This window comes from Bidens hawaiensis, unplaced genomic scaffold (assembly GCF_021521415.1).
Source record: "Bidens hawaiensis isolate Kalapana, Puna unplaced genomic scaffold, B.hawaiensis_p1.1 tig00000512_1, whole genome shotgun sequence".
In the NCBI taxonomy this organism is placed as follows: Eukaryota; Viridiplantae; Streptophyta; class Magnoliopsida; order Asterales; family Asteraceae; genus Bidens; species Bidens hawaiensis.
In genome coordinates this window covers 1646598-1661719 of record NW_027491033.1, presented here as the reverse complement: position 1 = coordinate 1661719, position 15122 = coordinate 1646598, and the positions used below count along the sequence as shown (strand labels likewise).

General features: G+C 33.5%; 1 protein-coding gene and 1 non-coding gene across 4 annotated transcripts in view; one reads left to right on the top strand and one right to left on the bottom strand.

Annotated features, from left to right (window-relative positions):
• LOC143633674 (putative elongation factor 1-gamma 1) overlaps positions 1 to 11169 on the top strand; it is a 153461-nt gene extending 142292 nt beyond the window's left edge. The window contains exons 2-8 of one of the 3 annotated variants that reach the window (XM_077101934.1): positions 7626 to 7650; positions 7759 to 7803; positions 8445 to 8594; positions 8690 to 8794; positions 8881 to 8982; positions 9078 to 9576; positions 10667 to 11169. In XM_077101934.1, the coding sequence (XP_076958049.1) occupies positions 7795 to 7803; positions 8445 to 8594; positions 8690 to 8794; positions 8881 to 8982; positions 9078 to 9576; positions 10667 to 11046 (1245 nt within the window). In that variant the 5' untranslated portion in view covers positions 7626 to 7650; positions 7759 to 7794 and the 3' untranslated portion in view covers positions 11047 to 11169. Of the gene's footprint in view, positions 1 to 7623; positions 7651 to 7758; positions 7804 to 8414; positions 8595 to 8689; positions 8795 to 8880; positions 8983 to 9077; positions 9577 to 10666 lie in introns of those variants that run through there. The other 2 variants (XM_077101943.1, XM_077101928.1) reach the window with 2 other exon arrangements.
• TRNAW-CCA (transfer RNA tryptophan (anticodon CCA)) lies at positions 1123 to 1194 on the bottom strand. The gene has a single exon. It is a non-coding gene; the product is annotated as a tRNA-Trp (tRNA).
• Positions 11170 to 15122: the final 3953 nt, after the last annotated feature.

Sequence of the window (15122 nt, the reverse complement as noted above, 5' to 3'; positions counted from 1 at the left end):
ATATATTATTTTAAATGCTTTCTGTCTTGTGATATTTAAAATTGTAATGTTCTGGCTATCTTATATTCTCTAATCCCAAATATTTGTTTCAATACTTGAGAAAACCCCAAAATGTTGATCGACATCATCATGACGACCCCGACCCGTCACAATGTTAGTCCAATGCCTCATGACCAGAGGTGGATACAGAAAATATTTCCACCAGGGGTCACTCTTTTGATACTCAGATGTCTATCAACCTGACATCAAAGTTTTCGAATGCCAGATTTGAGCTAAAAGTTGTACTATCCATTTTCATACTCCATTATGTTTAGAGAACATAGGAGAAGTGTTATTATTTCTTGTGTATGTTCTTGAGCCATTTTAATGAGTAGTTTAAATGGGTTGTAGCCTTGTAGGGCAATGTTTAATAAGAGTATACGATGTGCATTGGTGATGCATTTTATGACTTTTGTCTATATTTGCAGTGAATCTTTGTATATGTAATATGTTGTTGAGGAAAGGATGCATGCATTTGTCATATCAAAAGTAATCAAACCAAGTACCACGTATGGAATAGTTATATGCACTTTATCTATAATAAAAATTAAACCAATCTATAATGAAACAGACAGTAGTCAAATTAGCTCATGACTTACAACATTAACACACATGAACTCTAAAGAATTTAACCTTTTTTGGATTGTTGATCGATGTAGGTCTAGAAAACAAACCCCGGATGCACATGACCGGCACTCTGGTACCCACATACACAAACAACAATAATAAAACGAACATCTTAAAGTTAATTTAAGTTATTTTGTCAAAACAATCGGTGTAGATAAAAGTTGAAACTTCATTGTGTTTTTTCTTGCAAAGTTGATTTGATATTAAAGTATAAGTACTCGTTTTTAGTATCGGTCTTTTTACCATTAAACTTTTATTTTATTGTCCTTATGTAATATAAAATGATTTAAAGTCTAACTTAAATTCATAAAAGTAATACTAGTAAAGGAACTTGAAGCCATAGCATATAATCATATTACGGTGCCATTTTGTCAATTCAAACATGGTGTGGGGGTGTCTGTAAAACAGTTGAATAATAACAAAAAAAAAAAGAAAAAATGGGAAAAAAGAAAGATTTGAACCTGACGTGAATCGAACACGCAACCTTCTGATCTGGAGTCAGACGCGCTACCATTGCGCCACAGATCCTTAGTGATAAACAACTTAAGTTGATATTATAAATACCTAATAAATATTTAGGTATTAAAACTAATTCTATGTGTTCTGCTTACAATAAATAGTAAAACAGAATTCATCTCAAATTTAAATGTGATTACTTACAAACAAACCAACTAAAAATTCTATAATACAGAACCAGCCCATCAAAGCTCAAAACTTGAACAAACCAACATGATATATTCCATGTAGAGTACAATAACTATTAACTATTACAATTGTGCTATTTGCATATAAAAACAAACATGTTACCTAACCTTCGTCATAACATCATAAGCTGATGAAATAGCACCAGTGGCGTTGATTTGACAATGTGCATATGATAGCGTCTAATTAAAATAAACTATTAAGGGGTAATTTAAAGTCGAATGAATATGAAGTCAAGTCGTTTAATACGTTAATTTTTGTGTGTTTTTTTATCTTGATTGTAGTGTAGATTACCACCTCCATATGTGGGATGTGATGATTTGAACCTTCAATGTATTCTTTCACATATCTTCACATCACTTAAAATTAGTCATCTTCGGTTGCCAAAATTGTAAGTATAAATAAAAAAGCAATAAATTACATATAATAATAGTGAAAACAACTATGTGTTGACCCAAATCACTTTTTCCATTTTTAAAAAAATAATTACTCACATGACATCTTCTCATACGACAACTTGCGACACTATTAGCAGTGCAATAGGGAGTAAAGATACTACATGGATCAATATTACCCATTTCTTTGTAACCAACATCAACTATCTGCTCACACTCATATGACGGGTGAATATATGATTGCTTGTCATATGATTCGTTTGATTTTGTTGTAAGTTGATCAGATATCATATTAGCATCCCACATAAATTGAAAAACTCAAACTTGATCAAAATCATCTGCTAAGGCATTTTCTGTAAAACTTGGTGCAACACCAACTTGAATGACCCGAATGGTTAATACGAAAAGTATAAGGATGGTACGGAAGATCTTAAGGGGCGGTTTGGTGGAGATCCAAAGTCTAGGGACCAATTTGAATAACTTTGTATCATAGTTATCTTTTATTTATTATTAAATAAATTAGAAGTCTAGTATAATTGTGTTTCCTAGTTTGAGTTGAATTAGAATTGTGGGTGTTATATAAACCCATCAAATGGTTTATTGAGTAGAAAGAGTAGTTTGTATTTCGTTTTTGTTTCTTATTAATAAAAAGAGTCACATAAATGTTTTATGCAAAATCGTGTTTGGTGATCTTGATTCACTTGTCTAAGGTTTAACGAGTGGTATCAAATCCTAACGATCCAGGCTCGTGTTTCCGGTTGGCGGTAAGTCTTGATTGTGGTAGTAGTTCCAATCAAAGGCATAAGAGGCCAAGAAACCGATCGAAAGCAAGAAACGGTTCAACATCGCCACGGGGAGAGTCGCGGTAGTCGTAGCAGTTGAACAGAGCCGTAGCCGTTTGTGTTAAATCGAAATAAAGGAAAGTAAAGTCCATGTTCTTTTTGTCTTTTAAGTGAATTTGCAATTGTGTGAATTGTTGCTTTTGTAAGACACGTCAGAGCCCTCCAAATTACAATAGCAATTGTGATTAATTATACAAGCACAACCATACTTCACATCAACTAGAAGGAACACGAAAGCCACTTGTTCTTTTTTAACAGAAAAACAAAAAAAATCCGACAGAAGGTAATAAACAGAATCTGTCGAAGTATTTTGGAGATTGAGTATCCAATCAAAGTAAAGAAATCGAAACAATGACAGATTTACAAGTTGTTGGAGGAATCAAGAAGTTGAATCAGAGTAACTATAAACAATGGTCAGCGTGCATCAAATCGTATCTTCAAGGTCAAAATCTTTGGTAGGTAACGAACGGTACCGAGACGAGACAGCCTGCAAACGATATTAATGGTAGTATCGGGAAGTGGCAGGTGAAAGCAGGCCGGGCGATGTTTATCATCAAGACAACTGTAGATGAAGATGTTCTTGATCACATTCAAGATCTCGAATACCCAAAGCAAGCGTGGGATACGCTGGAGACCTTATTTACGAAGAAGGACGATGCTCGATTGCAACTAGTCGAAGGTGAGTTAATGACGGTTTTTCAGGGAGATCTTCCGATCGCACAATATTTTCGCAAGGTCAAGAATATGTGTCGCGAGATTGGAGAACTCGATCCACAGTCTCGGGTTAGCGACGCTCGTATGAAGCGGATACTCATCCACGGTTTAAGGCCGGAGTATCGTAGCTTTGTTACCGCTATTCATGGGTGGGCGACCCAACCGAGTATTACCGAGTTCGAAAATATTCTTGCTGGACAAGAAGCCTTGGCAAAACAATTAGCCGGTGTGTCGATTAAAACCGAGAGTGAAGCCTTGTATGTCGGAAGGACGGAGAAGCATCGGTTCAACAAAAATAAGATTCGTGATGGTGAGAAAGGCAAAGGTAAATATTGGGAGAATGAGAAACGTGATCGACCCAAGAAGAGAGAATTGAACCGGAAGGGCCGGGTTGACAACTCTGAAGAAGATTCATCGGACGAAGAGAACCGAGACAAGGAATCAAGGTACAAACCAAAACAGTTTCCTTTTAGGTGCCATAATTGTGGACAAAAAGGGCATATGGCAAAATATTGTCGAGAACCTAGGGAAAAAGGTAATGCAATTGTTGTTAAAGAAGAAGAACCATGGGATGTGGAGGCTAATATGGCCGAGGTTTAAGGAAAATACGCAGTTGACACCTAATTCAAACCGAACCTGGAAGATGAATGGTTTGAAGAAGGCTCATGTTGGTGGACAAGTCAAAAAGTAGTGCCAGCGTTGAATCCGTTAAATGTAACCTTGGAATCATCTATTGTTATTTTGAATTTAGATGATGAGGAAATTGTGTTTGAAGAATAAAGTATGGTTGATCAAAGTGTAACCGTGACAGTAACCGAACAATACGAGAAAGAAACCGTGTTGGATGAAGTGCACGAGGAGATAGTTCAGTCTTATGTTACGGGTGGTCATGGTGGAATAGAAAACGTTAAAAATCAACAAACCAACAAAGTTGACGTTGGAGTTTGCATGAGGTTCATGCAAAGTTCGGGTGATCCAAATGAACAAATGAATGAAGAAGTTAAGTTCGAGAGGGAGCATGCATCAAGTGAAGATGGAAGAATTGCTTTAAGTACCATGATAGTTGGCCATGAAGTTAAGAAAGCAAAAGTTGTTTTCGATCTGAAACCGGGTGCAGTTCTAAATAGTGGTAATCTCGAAACTAATTTATTTGTAAACCAGAAAAAGGAACCTATAGGTAGTGTTATAAAGTCAAGTCCAAGAATCAAGCTCAAGGAAGTGCGAGCTTTACAATGTGTGAAGGATCTTGAAGGAACAATAGAAGTTGGCATTGAGAGGGAGTGTAAAACATGGTGCAATACCAACTTGAATGACCCGAATGGTTAATACGAAAAGTATAAGGGTGGTACGGAAGATCTCAATGGGCGGTTTGGTGGAGATCCAAAGTCTAGGGACCAAGTTGAATAACTTGGTGTCATAGTTATCTTTTATTTATTATTAAATAAATTAGAAGTCTAGTATAATTGTGTTTCCTAGTTTGAGTAGAATTAGAATTGTGGATGTTATATAAACCCATCAAATGGTTTATTTTTAGAAGAGAGTAGTTGTATTTCGTTCTTGTTTCTTATTAATAAAAAGAGTCGCATAAACGTTTTATGCAAAATCGTGTTTGATGATCTTGATTCACTTGTCTAAGGTTTAACATTTCCCACCTACAACAATTTCAGATCCTTTTGACTACGTGTGATTAAGTCATAAAACTTTGGTTAAAATAAAATTGTGTTTCTTTTATTATGTATCCCTTGGTAAACAACAGACATTTCATGAAGCACTTTATTGAAGATATGCCAAAATAAACAAGAGGCATTGATAGAGCACTTTATAATGAAAAGTTTAAATTATTAATTTGGATGCGGTTAACAGGATTTTCTGTTTCAACAAACAATAGCAACGACTTTATAGTATAATTATTGATGATAAGATGCATGAAATAATTGAATACATGAATAAAAAGAATCCTAATGAAAAAGAGTAAGGAACCACATTTTTTTATGTCACTATAGGCATTTCATCAAACAACTTATAAGCACGTGCACATAGGTAAATGTAACTCCAAACAAAAAAACAAAGAAACAAACAAACTGAATGCATAAAGATCACCTAACCTCAAATATTGTCGAAGTTCAGGTAATTAAGGAATCCATCATCACCATTTACATACTAATACAAGAATCGAATAAAAAAACCCCTTTCATTTGAATCTTAAAACTTCTTTATCAACCAAAGAATTAAAAAAAAAATATTTTCGCAAAACATTCATAACCCTGAATAAGCATACTTTGTTCTTAGTGTGAATATGAGAATAACATTTTGTTATAGCGTCACTCAATAATCAAACAACATAATATACTCTTTTTTTTAAAATGTATGGCTCTTAGCAATTATCCCAATAACATACACAAAGATTGTCGGTGCACTCGGCCCATGCTTTTGGCCCTCTTCTACCCTTGCATTCATTGACACAAGTGACATGACTGCATCCATCCAAATTCCAAGCTTCCTGACATGCGTTACTCATTACCATCATGCTCCCAAAATTAGTTATACAAGTACATAGTAATAAACATAATAGTAAGTCAACAATAATGTGTTACTTATATGTAAGAAAGTTAGAAGTAAAAACATGAACATACGATAACAAGTAGGTAATGTGTAGCTCACCGACAACTACGAGTATGAGTAAAACTACAAAATAAAACTTTGTGCAAGACATTCTTATGATATATTGGTGTTTTGTAATGAAACGTGTATGCAAAGAAATGCTCTTATATAGTCGAAGAAATAAGTAATGACTATTAAATAACACTAAATACACGATATTAATGATATTAATTGACAATAATTAAATGATGGTAATGATATTGAATGCAGTAAATGCGTGTAATTAACAATAATAAATTTGTCATACACTTTTCCAGTAATATATACAAATAATTTGTTAAATCAATTTATTTACACTTTTAATTGTTGGAGATGAATGCGTTAAAATTCAATAAATGATATTTATAGGCCTAAGAAAAGAATAAATTATGAATGAATAACAATTTTATTTTCAAATTTTCATTCAACTCTCATGAGTTTTCTTCCATCTCTTTTTAAACTGTAAAACAAATATGTGTTTTATTAATGCTAATTTTATATAGGTTTATCAAATTTTAATAATCCTTATTGAATGGTATTGGCTAATAATAATCCTTATTTATTTTATCGTCACTGGTGGTTCCAAATTTTAAAAAGCAGATCCCCAGTGGTCCCACGTTAAAAAGAACTTAACGACGTGTTGTTATTTTTAAAATTTGGGACCATAAGTGAGGATAAGATGAATAGAGATTATCGGCCAATACAATTCAATGGAGAATATTAAATTCAATAAGCCTGCCTTTTATATGTGTTGTTATTTTTTATTTCATTATAATGAAACATTTATCATCTTTTGTTAGAATTCGCTATTCTACTAAAAAATATATGTACAACTTATAAAATCACTAGGTGCATATTGTTTTTTGTGTCATGAAGAACTTGCATGAATACACAACGTATTTGTATGAATATTCCATTAGATATTATAATTTAAACTTATTAAACCATTTAATTTGATAAAATATAGTTTTTGAAAAAGAAATTTAATCATTTATTTTTTGTAGATTAATTAAATTTCTTTTAAACATTTCGCGTATCCACGGATTCTAGAGCTAGTTTTGTATATATACGAAAATAGTCGTTTTTGAAAAGTGTTGAGCAATGTTTTAAAAACCGATATTTTACTTGTACTGGATTGAACTAAAAATGATACAACCGGTTGAACCGGGTCATAGCGGAAGGTTCAACCGGTTAAACAGTTGACCTTATAATTTCTTATAATTGTAACTTCAATACAAAAATAATGAAAAACAAAATGATTTCATAACAAAATATAATCAAAAAGTTAATCCATATTAAATAAATAATGCAAAAGCACTCATTTTATTTAAAAAAAAATAGCCCCAAATTTTACACGTTTGAATATTAATTATTGTGTTAAAAATAATTTTGAAAAAATATGGGCCGCAAATATCAAAATACTTCGGACTTAAAACTGGTTTGCTGGTAAAAACCGTTATTTTAGACAAAAACTGCCAGTACGATGTTCTGGCAAACTGTTCAAAAATACTATACTCAAAATAAAATACCGGTCTGCGGTGCGAAATCCGATTTAAAACGGTTTTGAGTAAACATTGATAAAACCCAACAAATGAAGTTGGGCCTATAAACAGGTCGGCCCAATATTTCTTTTATAACCACTAGTCCTAATTCCCAATTCTATTCTTGCTTTCGGAGTAAACGTTCGTTCGGTATTTTCCTCTTTACTCCGTTACACATCATATTCATCAATCTTTTGTATAATTGATTTACATCTAATTAGCTTCAAACACTGATTTCAGTTGATTATCATTCTACAGATCGGTATCAAAAGGCGATCGTTTGTTCCTTAAGCAATGGCTCTCGTAAGTTTTTATTCAATTCGTACTTATTATTCTGATGGATCTTGTACGGATTTAGGAGCTTGATTTGCGTCTGTACTGTATTCTAATTGTTTTCTATAAGTTATTAATTAGTTTATTATGACTTGTTAGTATAACTGATTGTGTTTTTTGTACTGAATTTGTTGGCTTTTTGTATTTGATCATCTGATATGATTACTTGTTTTTTTTGTGTAAATTAAGCTACTTTTAAGTTATTGAGATTTAATTAAATGGTCTAAATTTAAGCAAGTGGTCATTTTTAGCATATTAGATGCATTTTTTTTTGCACTCTGTTACTGATATTAGATCTTGTTATGGTATTGTAGCTACAGCTAATAATTAAATTAATACAAAAATACTGAATTTTGAGACATTTAAATGTAGCTTTTTGATTAAACTTGCTTTTGGTAAGCTAATTTGCTTTCGTTGAAGCTTATCTTACTGATGCATGTTTTTTTAGGCGGTGATTTGAGTGGTCGGGTTGTTTGTACTGCTGATGTTATGGCTTTCGATTCAAATAACTGAAAGTCGAAAATTTCTGTTTTGTTAAGATTACTTGATTACTATATTTTTGGTTGAGTTAGTTTACTGTTTGTTTTATCCCTTATATGGCTTGGTTGCAGATCCTTCATGCTCCGGGTAAAAATAAGAATGTGAACAAGGCACTAATTGCTGCAGAATATGTCGGAGTTGAAGTCAAATTGGCCAAAAACTTTCAGATGGGTGTTTCAAACAAGACCCCAGAGTTTCTTAAGATGAACCCTATTGGAAAGGTGCAGTTTTTTTTGGTTTAATCTAGTCACAATTATTAATAAGAGCACACAAATTTATTAACTTGTCTACACACTTGTCATTTTTCATGACTTAGGTTCCTGTTCTTGAGACTCCCGAAGGGCCTATATTTGAGAGCAATGCAATCGCTCGCTATGTTGCATTTAAAAGTTTTCTCCTTGGGTCTTCTAAAATTGAATATGTTAGTTCTTTTTTTTCTTTCATATTAATATTTTCTGATACGTACATATATATAGCTTATATATGCATGTTTAATTTTGTGTACAGGGCCAAATCGAGCAATGGATCGACTTCTCCTCATTTGAGATTGATGCACATGTTAGAGGATGGTTATATCCAAGAATGGGATTTGGCGCCTACATCAAACCTGTATTTCTTATACTTCCTCTTTATATATTTATTTTTTTCACTTTATCACTTATGTTAATTGTTCACTTGATAATTTTGAGTTTAATGTTTTGAAGGCTGAAGAGAACAGTATTGCTGGCTTGAAGAGAGGTTTTGATGCTTTGAACAAGTATCTTGCTTCACACACTTTCTTGGTCGGTGATGGTGTGACCTTGGCTGACATCATCACAACATGCAACTTGGTGATGTCTTTCCAACATTTAACACCAAAGAGCTTCACTTCTGAGTATCCACACATTGAGAGGTACTTTTGGACCATGGTTAACCAACCTAACTTCAGCAAGGTAATTGGTGAAGTCAAACAAGCGGAATCTGTTATTCCTATTGCTTCTGCAAAGAAACCCGAGGCTGCAAAACCAACAGCTGAGCCTAAAAAGGAAGTCAAGAAAGAGGAGGCACCCAAGCCTGCAGTTCAAGCCACCGAGGAAGAAGAGGCACCAAAACCTAAAGCAAAGAACCCACTTGACTTATTGCCTCCAAGTAAGATGGTTTTGGATGACTGGAAGAGGCTTTATTCTAACACCAAGTCTAACTTCCGTGAGGTTGCAATCAAAGGTACATGTTACTTTATAGTTACATCTTATCATTTATTTGTTTCTTGTAAGGGCATATTTACATAAAAATACTTTCATACTATTTTAGAATGTCCATTTGTCTATCAACAATATTTTACACATTGAAAAGCGACATACTTTGTACAAAAAATTATCATAAAAGTCTTTTAAAATGCAATACAAGAAAAAATATCTTCGGATTTTGATTAGATTATATTATGAAAGCATTGTCTGACAAGTTAAATTACAATAGTGATAAAATCTTATGTACAGTTTTTAACGATTTTTAAATTACTAATTGTTTTATATGTTATTAGTTTTTTTTGAGTTATGCCGTCCACACTTGCGCTAGTTTGAACATTGAAAGGGCTTTGTCTTTTCACTCGTCCAATTTAAACGTCAATTCATTTCAATTTCTTTCTCATGTAGTTATAATACATGAGAAAGTGAAATTGCACTAATTTCACTTTAGCCCTGCTTGCGGTGCGCACATATGATGTATATATGTGTGAACCCTCGGGTGGGCAAAAGTGAAATTGCACTAATTTTGACGTTATTTTACTAATCTCGTGAAAATAACGTTAAAAGTGACGGACAGTTAATCAGGCATCATGTAGTGGCGTTGATAGCCGAAAGACAAGGATACATGCACCGATCAGCCGGTGTCCCGATGATTGAGTGCTATGTGCCTTATGTCCAAGGCTTGATGCAAAACTACTATCGAGCCGGGGGTCTCACCGGAAGCAGCCTCTCTATCCTTATGGGGTAGAGGTAAGGCTGTCTACATCTTACCCTCCTCAGACCCTACTATAGCTTTGCTATTGGTGGGATATACTGAGTACGATGATGATGATGATGATGATGTAGTTATAATAAGTTACCAATTCTACAATTTTAATATGTGGAGGAACTTTATCTTGTAACAAATTGTTAAGGGACTTTTATAAGATTCAAAGAAAAAGAAAGTATGTTGAATGTGCAAAGGTGGTTAAGATTTTTTTTTTTTTTTTTTTTGAGAAATTAGTTAGTTTCTGCCCTTTGAAATATATGACATTTGAATTTGAAACCTATGTGTTTTTGTATACTTGTAGGGTTTTGGGATATGTTTGATCCAGAAGGTTACTCGCTTTGGTTTTGCAACTACAAGTACAATGAAGAGAACAATGTCTCCTTTGTGACCATGAACAAGGTTGGTGGATTTCTGCAGCGTATGGATCTTGCACGCAAGTATGCTTTTGGAAAGATGCTTATTATTGGAAACGAGCCACCATACAAGGTGAAGGGTTTGTGGTTGTTCCGTGGACCGGAAATTCCTAAATTTGTGATGGATGAGTGTTATGACATGGAGCTCTATGAGTGGACTAAAGTTGACCTCTCAGACGAGGCACAAAAGGAGCGAGTGAACCAGATGATCGAGGATCAGGAGCCATTTGAGGGTGAGGCTCTTTTGGATGCAAAGTGTTTCAAGTGATAATCTTAAGTTGTCAAATCTTGTTGGGAGGTTTTTGTTTCAGGTGTGTGATTTAGATACATGTGAACTATGTTTTGTGATCTTTATTAATGTACTACAAGTGTTCCAGTTTTGTTTTTTAAATGCTTTGGTGTTGGAGTGTGATTGTTGTGGCGTTAACCGGATCAGTAATGTTCTTTTAACAGTTAATTACAAACCTAAAATCGTGTTGTGTTAACCGCAGGCCAAACCGACAGCCAAATTTGCATCGGTTGTACCTTGCTATTTTTATTTTAGTTAATAAAGTTATCATTCATTGTTAAATTGAAGTTTATATATATATATATAAAGGATCAAATAAGAAGTTTGGTTTTTCTAAGAAGGCTAGAAAGGAGAGTATTTTAGTCTACTACCTTAATATTGAAACCCACTTAATTTAATTTCAAAAACCCACTTAATTAAAACTCACTTAAATTTTCACTCATCTCCTACAACTACCACCGCCACCACCTTGCCGGAAAAGTCTTCGAAAATTTCGCCGGAAAATAAAACACTATGAAAAACACAATGAAAAAGACACAATGTAAAAAACACAATGGAAAAACACTAGGAAAATAAAAACACAATTAAATAACACAATGTAAAAAAACACAATGCAAAAAAAACTATGAAAAAATAAAACATAATTGTATAACACAATTTTGTAAAACACAATTATGATAAAACACACATTGTAAAAACCCACGATTTTTTTTTTATTTTTATAAAGCAATATGGTACTCATATAAAAGATAAAAAAAACACTCGTTTTTATGGTGAAATTGTTTTGAAAAAAAAATGTCGTATAAAAAAGTTATGAAAGTTTTAAAATGATGGGGGAACTTGACATGTGTCTTTGTATGTGAAGAGATAAAGTCAACAAATGTGTTATCCCTATTATGCCCTTACCCTTGTATTACACTTGATGATATCTCTAATCTAATCTCAAACATTCAATTCTCAAATGAATGGACAAGATTATTTCCTATCCTTCCTAGGAAAACTAATCTTCCTATCATAACTCAACCCTATATATATATATATATATATATATATATATATGGTAAGGATCTTAAAAGAACCCTTTGCAAATTGAGAACTTTGAGAACCATTTTAGACCACTAAAAACACCTCTAAAAAATATTTAAAAAAATCATAAAACAAAAAATAACAAAAACTTTAAAAAAGTAAAAAAACCAAAATTCTTATATTTCATTTCGATTTCATTAAAAAAACAAAAAAGAACATTGTATTATACACATATTTATAATTTTATATAATCTTTAGTTACATAATATACACATATGTACAGTATCATTTATCTTAAATTATATACATGTGTACAAAAAAACATGTAAATATACATATATGTATATATTATACATATGTGTATATAATTTAGCTAAACCGAGTTTTTTTTTATGAAACCAGGATGATAAAATAAGAATTTTGGTTTTTATACTTTTTTGATTTTTGTGTTTTTTTTATTTTATGATTTTTTTTATTTTTTTGTTTTTGGTGATCCAAAATGGTTCTCATAGTTCTCAATTTCAAAAAGGTTCTCTCATAATCCTGATCATTTATATATATATATATATATATATATATATATATATTGTATAGGAAAAAGATCCAATACAATAATGCCTTAACGTACATTACGTACGCGAGTCCATTTTTTCACAAATCGATCCATGAAATCACATCCAAACATCTCGGAATCGTCAATACATATCCAATCAATCATTGGTTCACCGAAAAAAACAGTTTTGGATGGTTAATCGATCAATTTTTCACTTTTTTCACGTTTACCGTTTTTGAGCGTTTGGTGAGCGTTTTATGTTTTTGCCTTTGTTTTTTTTGGATTTGAGCGTCTCGCGTACCAATCGTACATTAAGGCATTAACGTACAGTAACTGCACCCCATATTGTATAACTGGGAAAACTTTATACTAAGTTTTTAAATGTTCAACCAAAGGCATTAAAGTTCTTCTATGAAATGTGCAAATAAAGCAATTTAAGTTTTTCTTAAATGGTTTTAATGTAATTCAAGTTTCATTAACTATTCTATTAGAAATGTCACTTTCCTAAATGTAATACAAATTAGTCCACGTGGTGCACAGATGGAATACATGGGGTGTTTGGGATTACTTATTTTTACATACTATTAAAACAATACAATTTATATACATGTCATTTAACCAGCCTCTCCACTTCAATTGTCCACATGTCATTCAACTAGCTTCTCCACATCATTGTCAAGTCATCAAACATTTGTTTTAATAAATCAAAAATTATTTGCGTGGACTAGGATTCCAACCTGGGCTTTGAGCGAAATGGAAGTCTTAATACATAGCACACAAACCATCCAACTAAGCTATCTTGATGTCTTTAAGAATGAAAAATATATCCTATATATTGAAAAAACACATTGTATTGGAAGTGGATAATGAAAATTAACTCAAAAATAGAAATAATCCAATGTATATTAGTGCATGTCCAACAGAATCTTCACAAAATATTAAACAATGAAAATTAACTAAAAAAGAAAATCTTTAGATTGTATATATATATATATATATTATATTTATATATTTAAATTACATATTATGTCATCCGGGTCAAACACCGATCCTGTAACACCCTTGGCAAACACAACATCGTCCCACTCTTAGGCCATCCCACATCGGCCGTGGACAAGAGAGATCCTTGGTTCATAAGTAAATGTCATGCCTTTTCAATCACCAACGCGTTTTGAGCTTAGTTGGCTGTGAAACACATGAAAACTCCACGGTTAAGCGTGCTTAGGTGGAAGTAGTACTAGGATGGGTGACCTCCTGGGAAGTCTCCATGTGGGCAACCAAAAACAAATCGTGAGCTCTTCGTGGGCAGAGCGGACAATATTAGTGGTGCGAGGGGCAGGGTGTTACAGGTGGTATCAGAACCACTCTTGTGCCGTTCGGGATGATGGGACACACCTCATCGAGGATGATGAGTCCAAAGGGGGGTTGTCTGTAACACCCTTGGCAAACACAACATCGTCCCACTCTTAGGCTATCCCACATCGGTCGTGGACAAAAGAGATCCTTGGTTCATAAGTAAATGTCCTGCCTCTTCAATCACCAACGCGTTTTGGGCTTAGTTGGCTGTGAAGCACATGAAAACTCCACGGTTAAGCGTGCTTAGGTGGAAGCAGTACTAGGATGGGTGACCTCCTGGGAAGTCTCCATGTGGGCAACAAAAAACAAATCCGTGAGCTCTTCGTGGGCAGAGCGAACAATATTGGTGGTGCGAGGGGCGGGGTGTTACAGGCGGACAATATTGGTGGTGCGAGGGGCGGGGTGTTACAGGTCCGCCCTCCCGGGTCGGTCCGACATTCGACCCGACAAGGCTTCCGGGTCGACGTCCGGGCCGAGTCTGAAAACATTGCCTATTATTGCCATATCATCTCACACACTATATTTAAACCTTAAGATTTTCCACCTTAATCATTTTAATCTCTCTCTCTCACCCCCCCCCCCCCTCTCTCTCGGCTTACGTACTCCACCATCCACCATCTTTTATATTCCGGTAATGTAGATCGGGATTAATCGTTTCCCGGTAAGGTTATATACTATACTCTAATGGCTAACAATGTTATATGATTTTCCGGCATGGTTATATCTTTTTCCGGTAAGGTTTTCCGATATGGTTTTATATTTATTTTAATTGTTATATAATTTTGTAATAATCTCTTAGTATATCAAAATCCAAGATTGAATTGATATTTTTGAAGCTATTACGGTTTTCCGGTAAGGTTTTCCTGTAAAGTTTCCGGTAAGATTTTTGTTTTCCGTTTTTGTTTGTATTTATATTAATTATTATATGATTTTCTTATTGTCTCTTTAGTTTATATATCAAAATCGAAGATACAATTGAGATTATCCCTATTTCGTTTTTCCGATAACGCGATTCAAATATTCTGGTTATCAATTAGAACATCAACTTGACATTTGTTTACATAATTCAAATCTTCCACAATTAGTAATTTGGTTATTATGTGATGTAACATCCCAATTT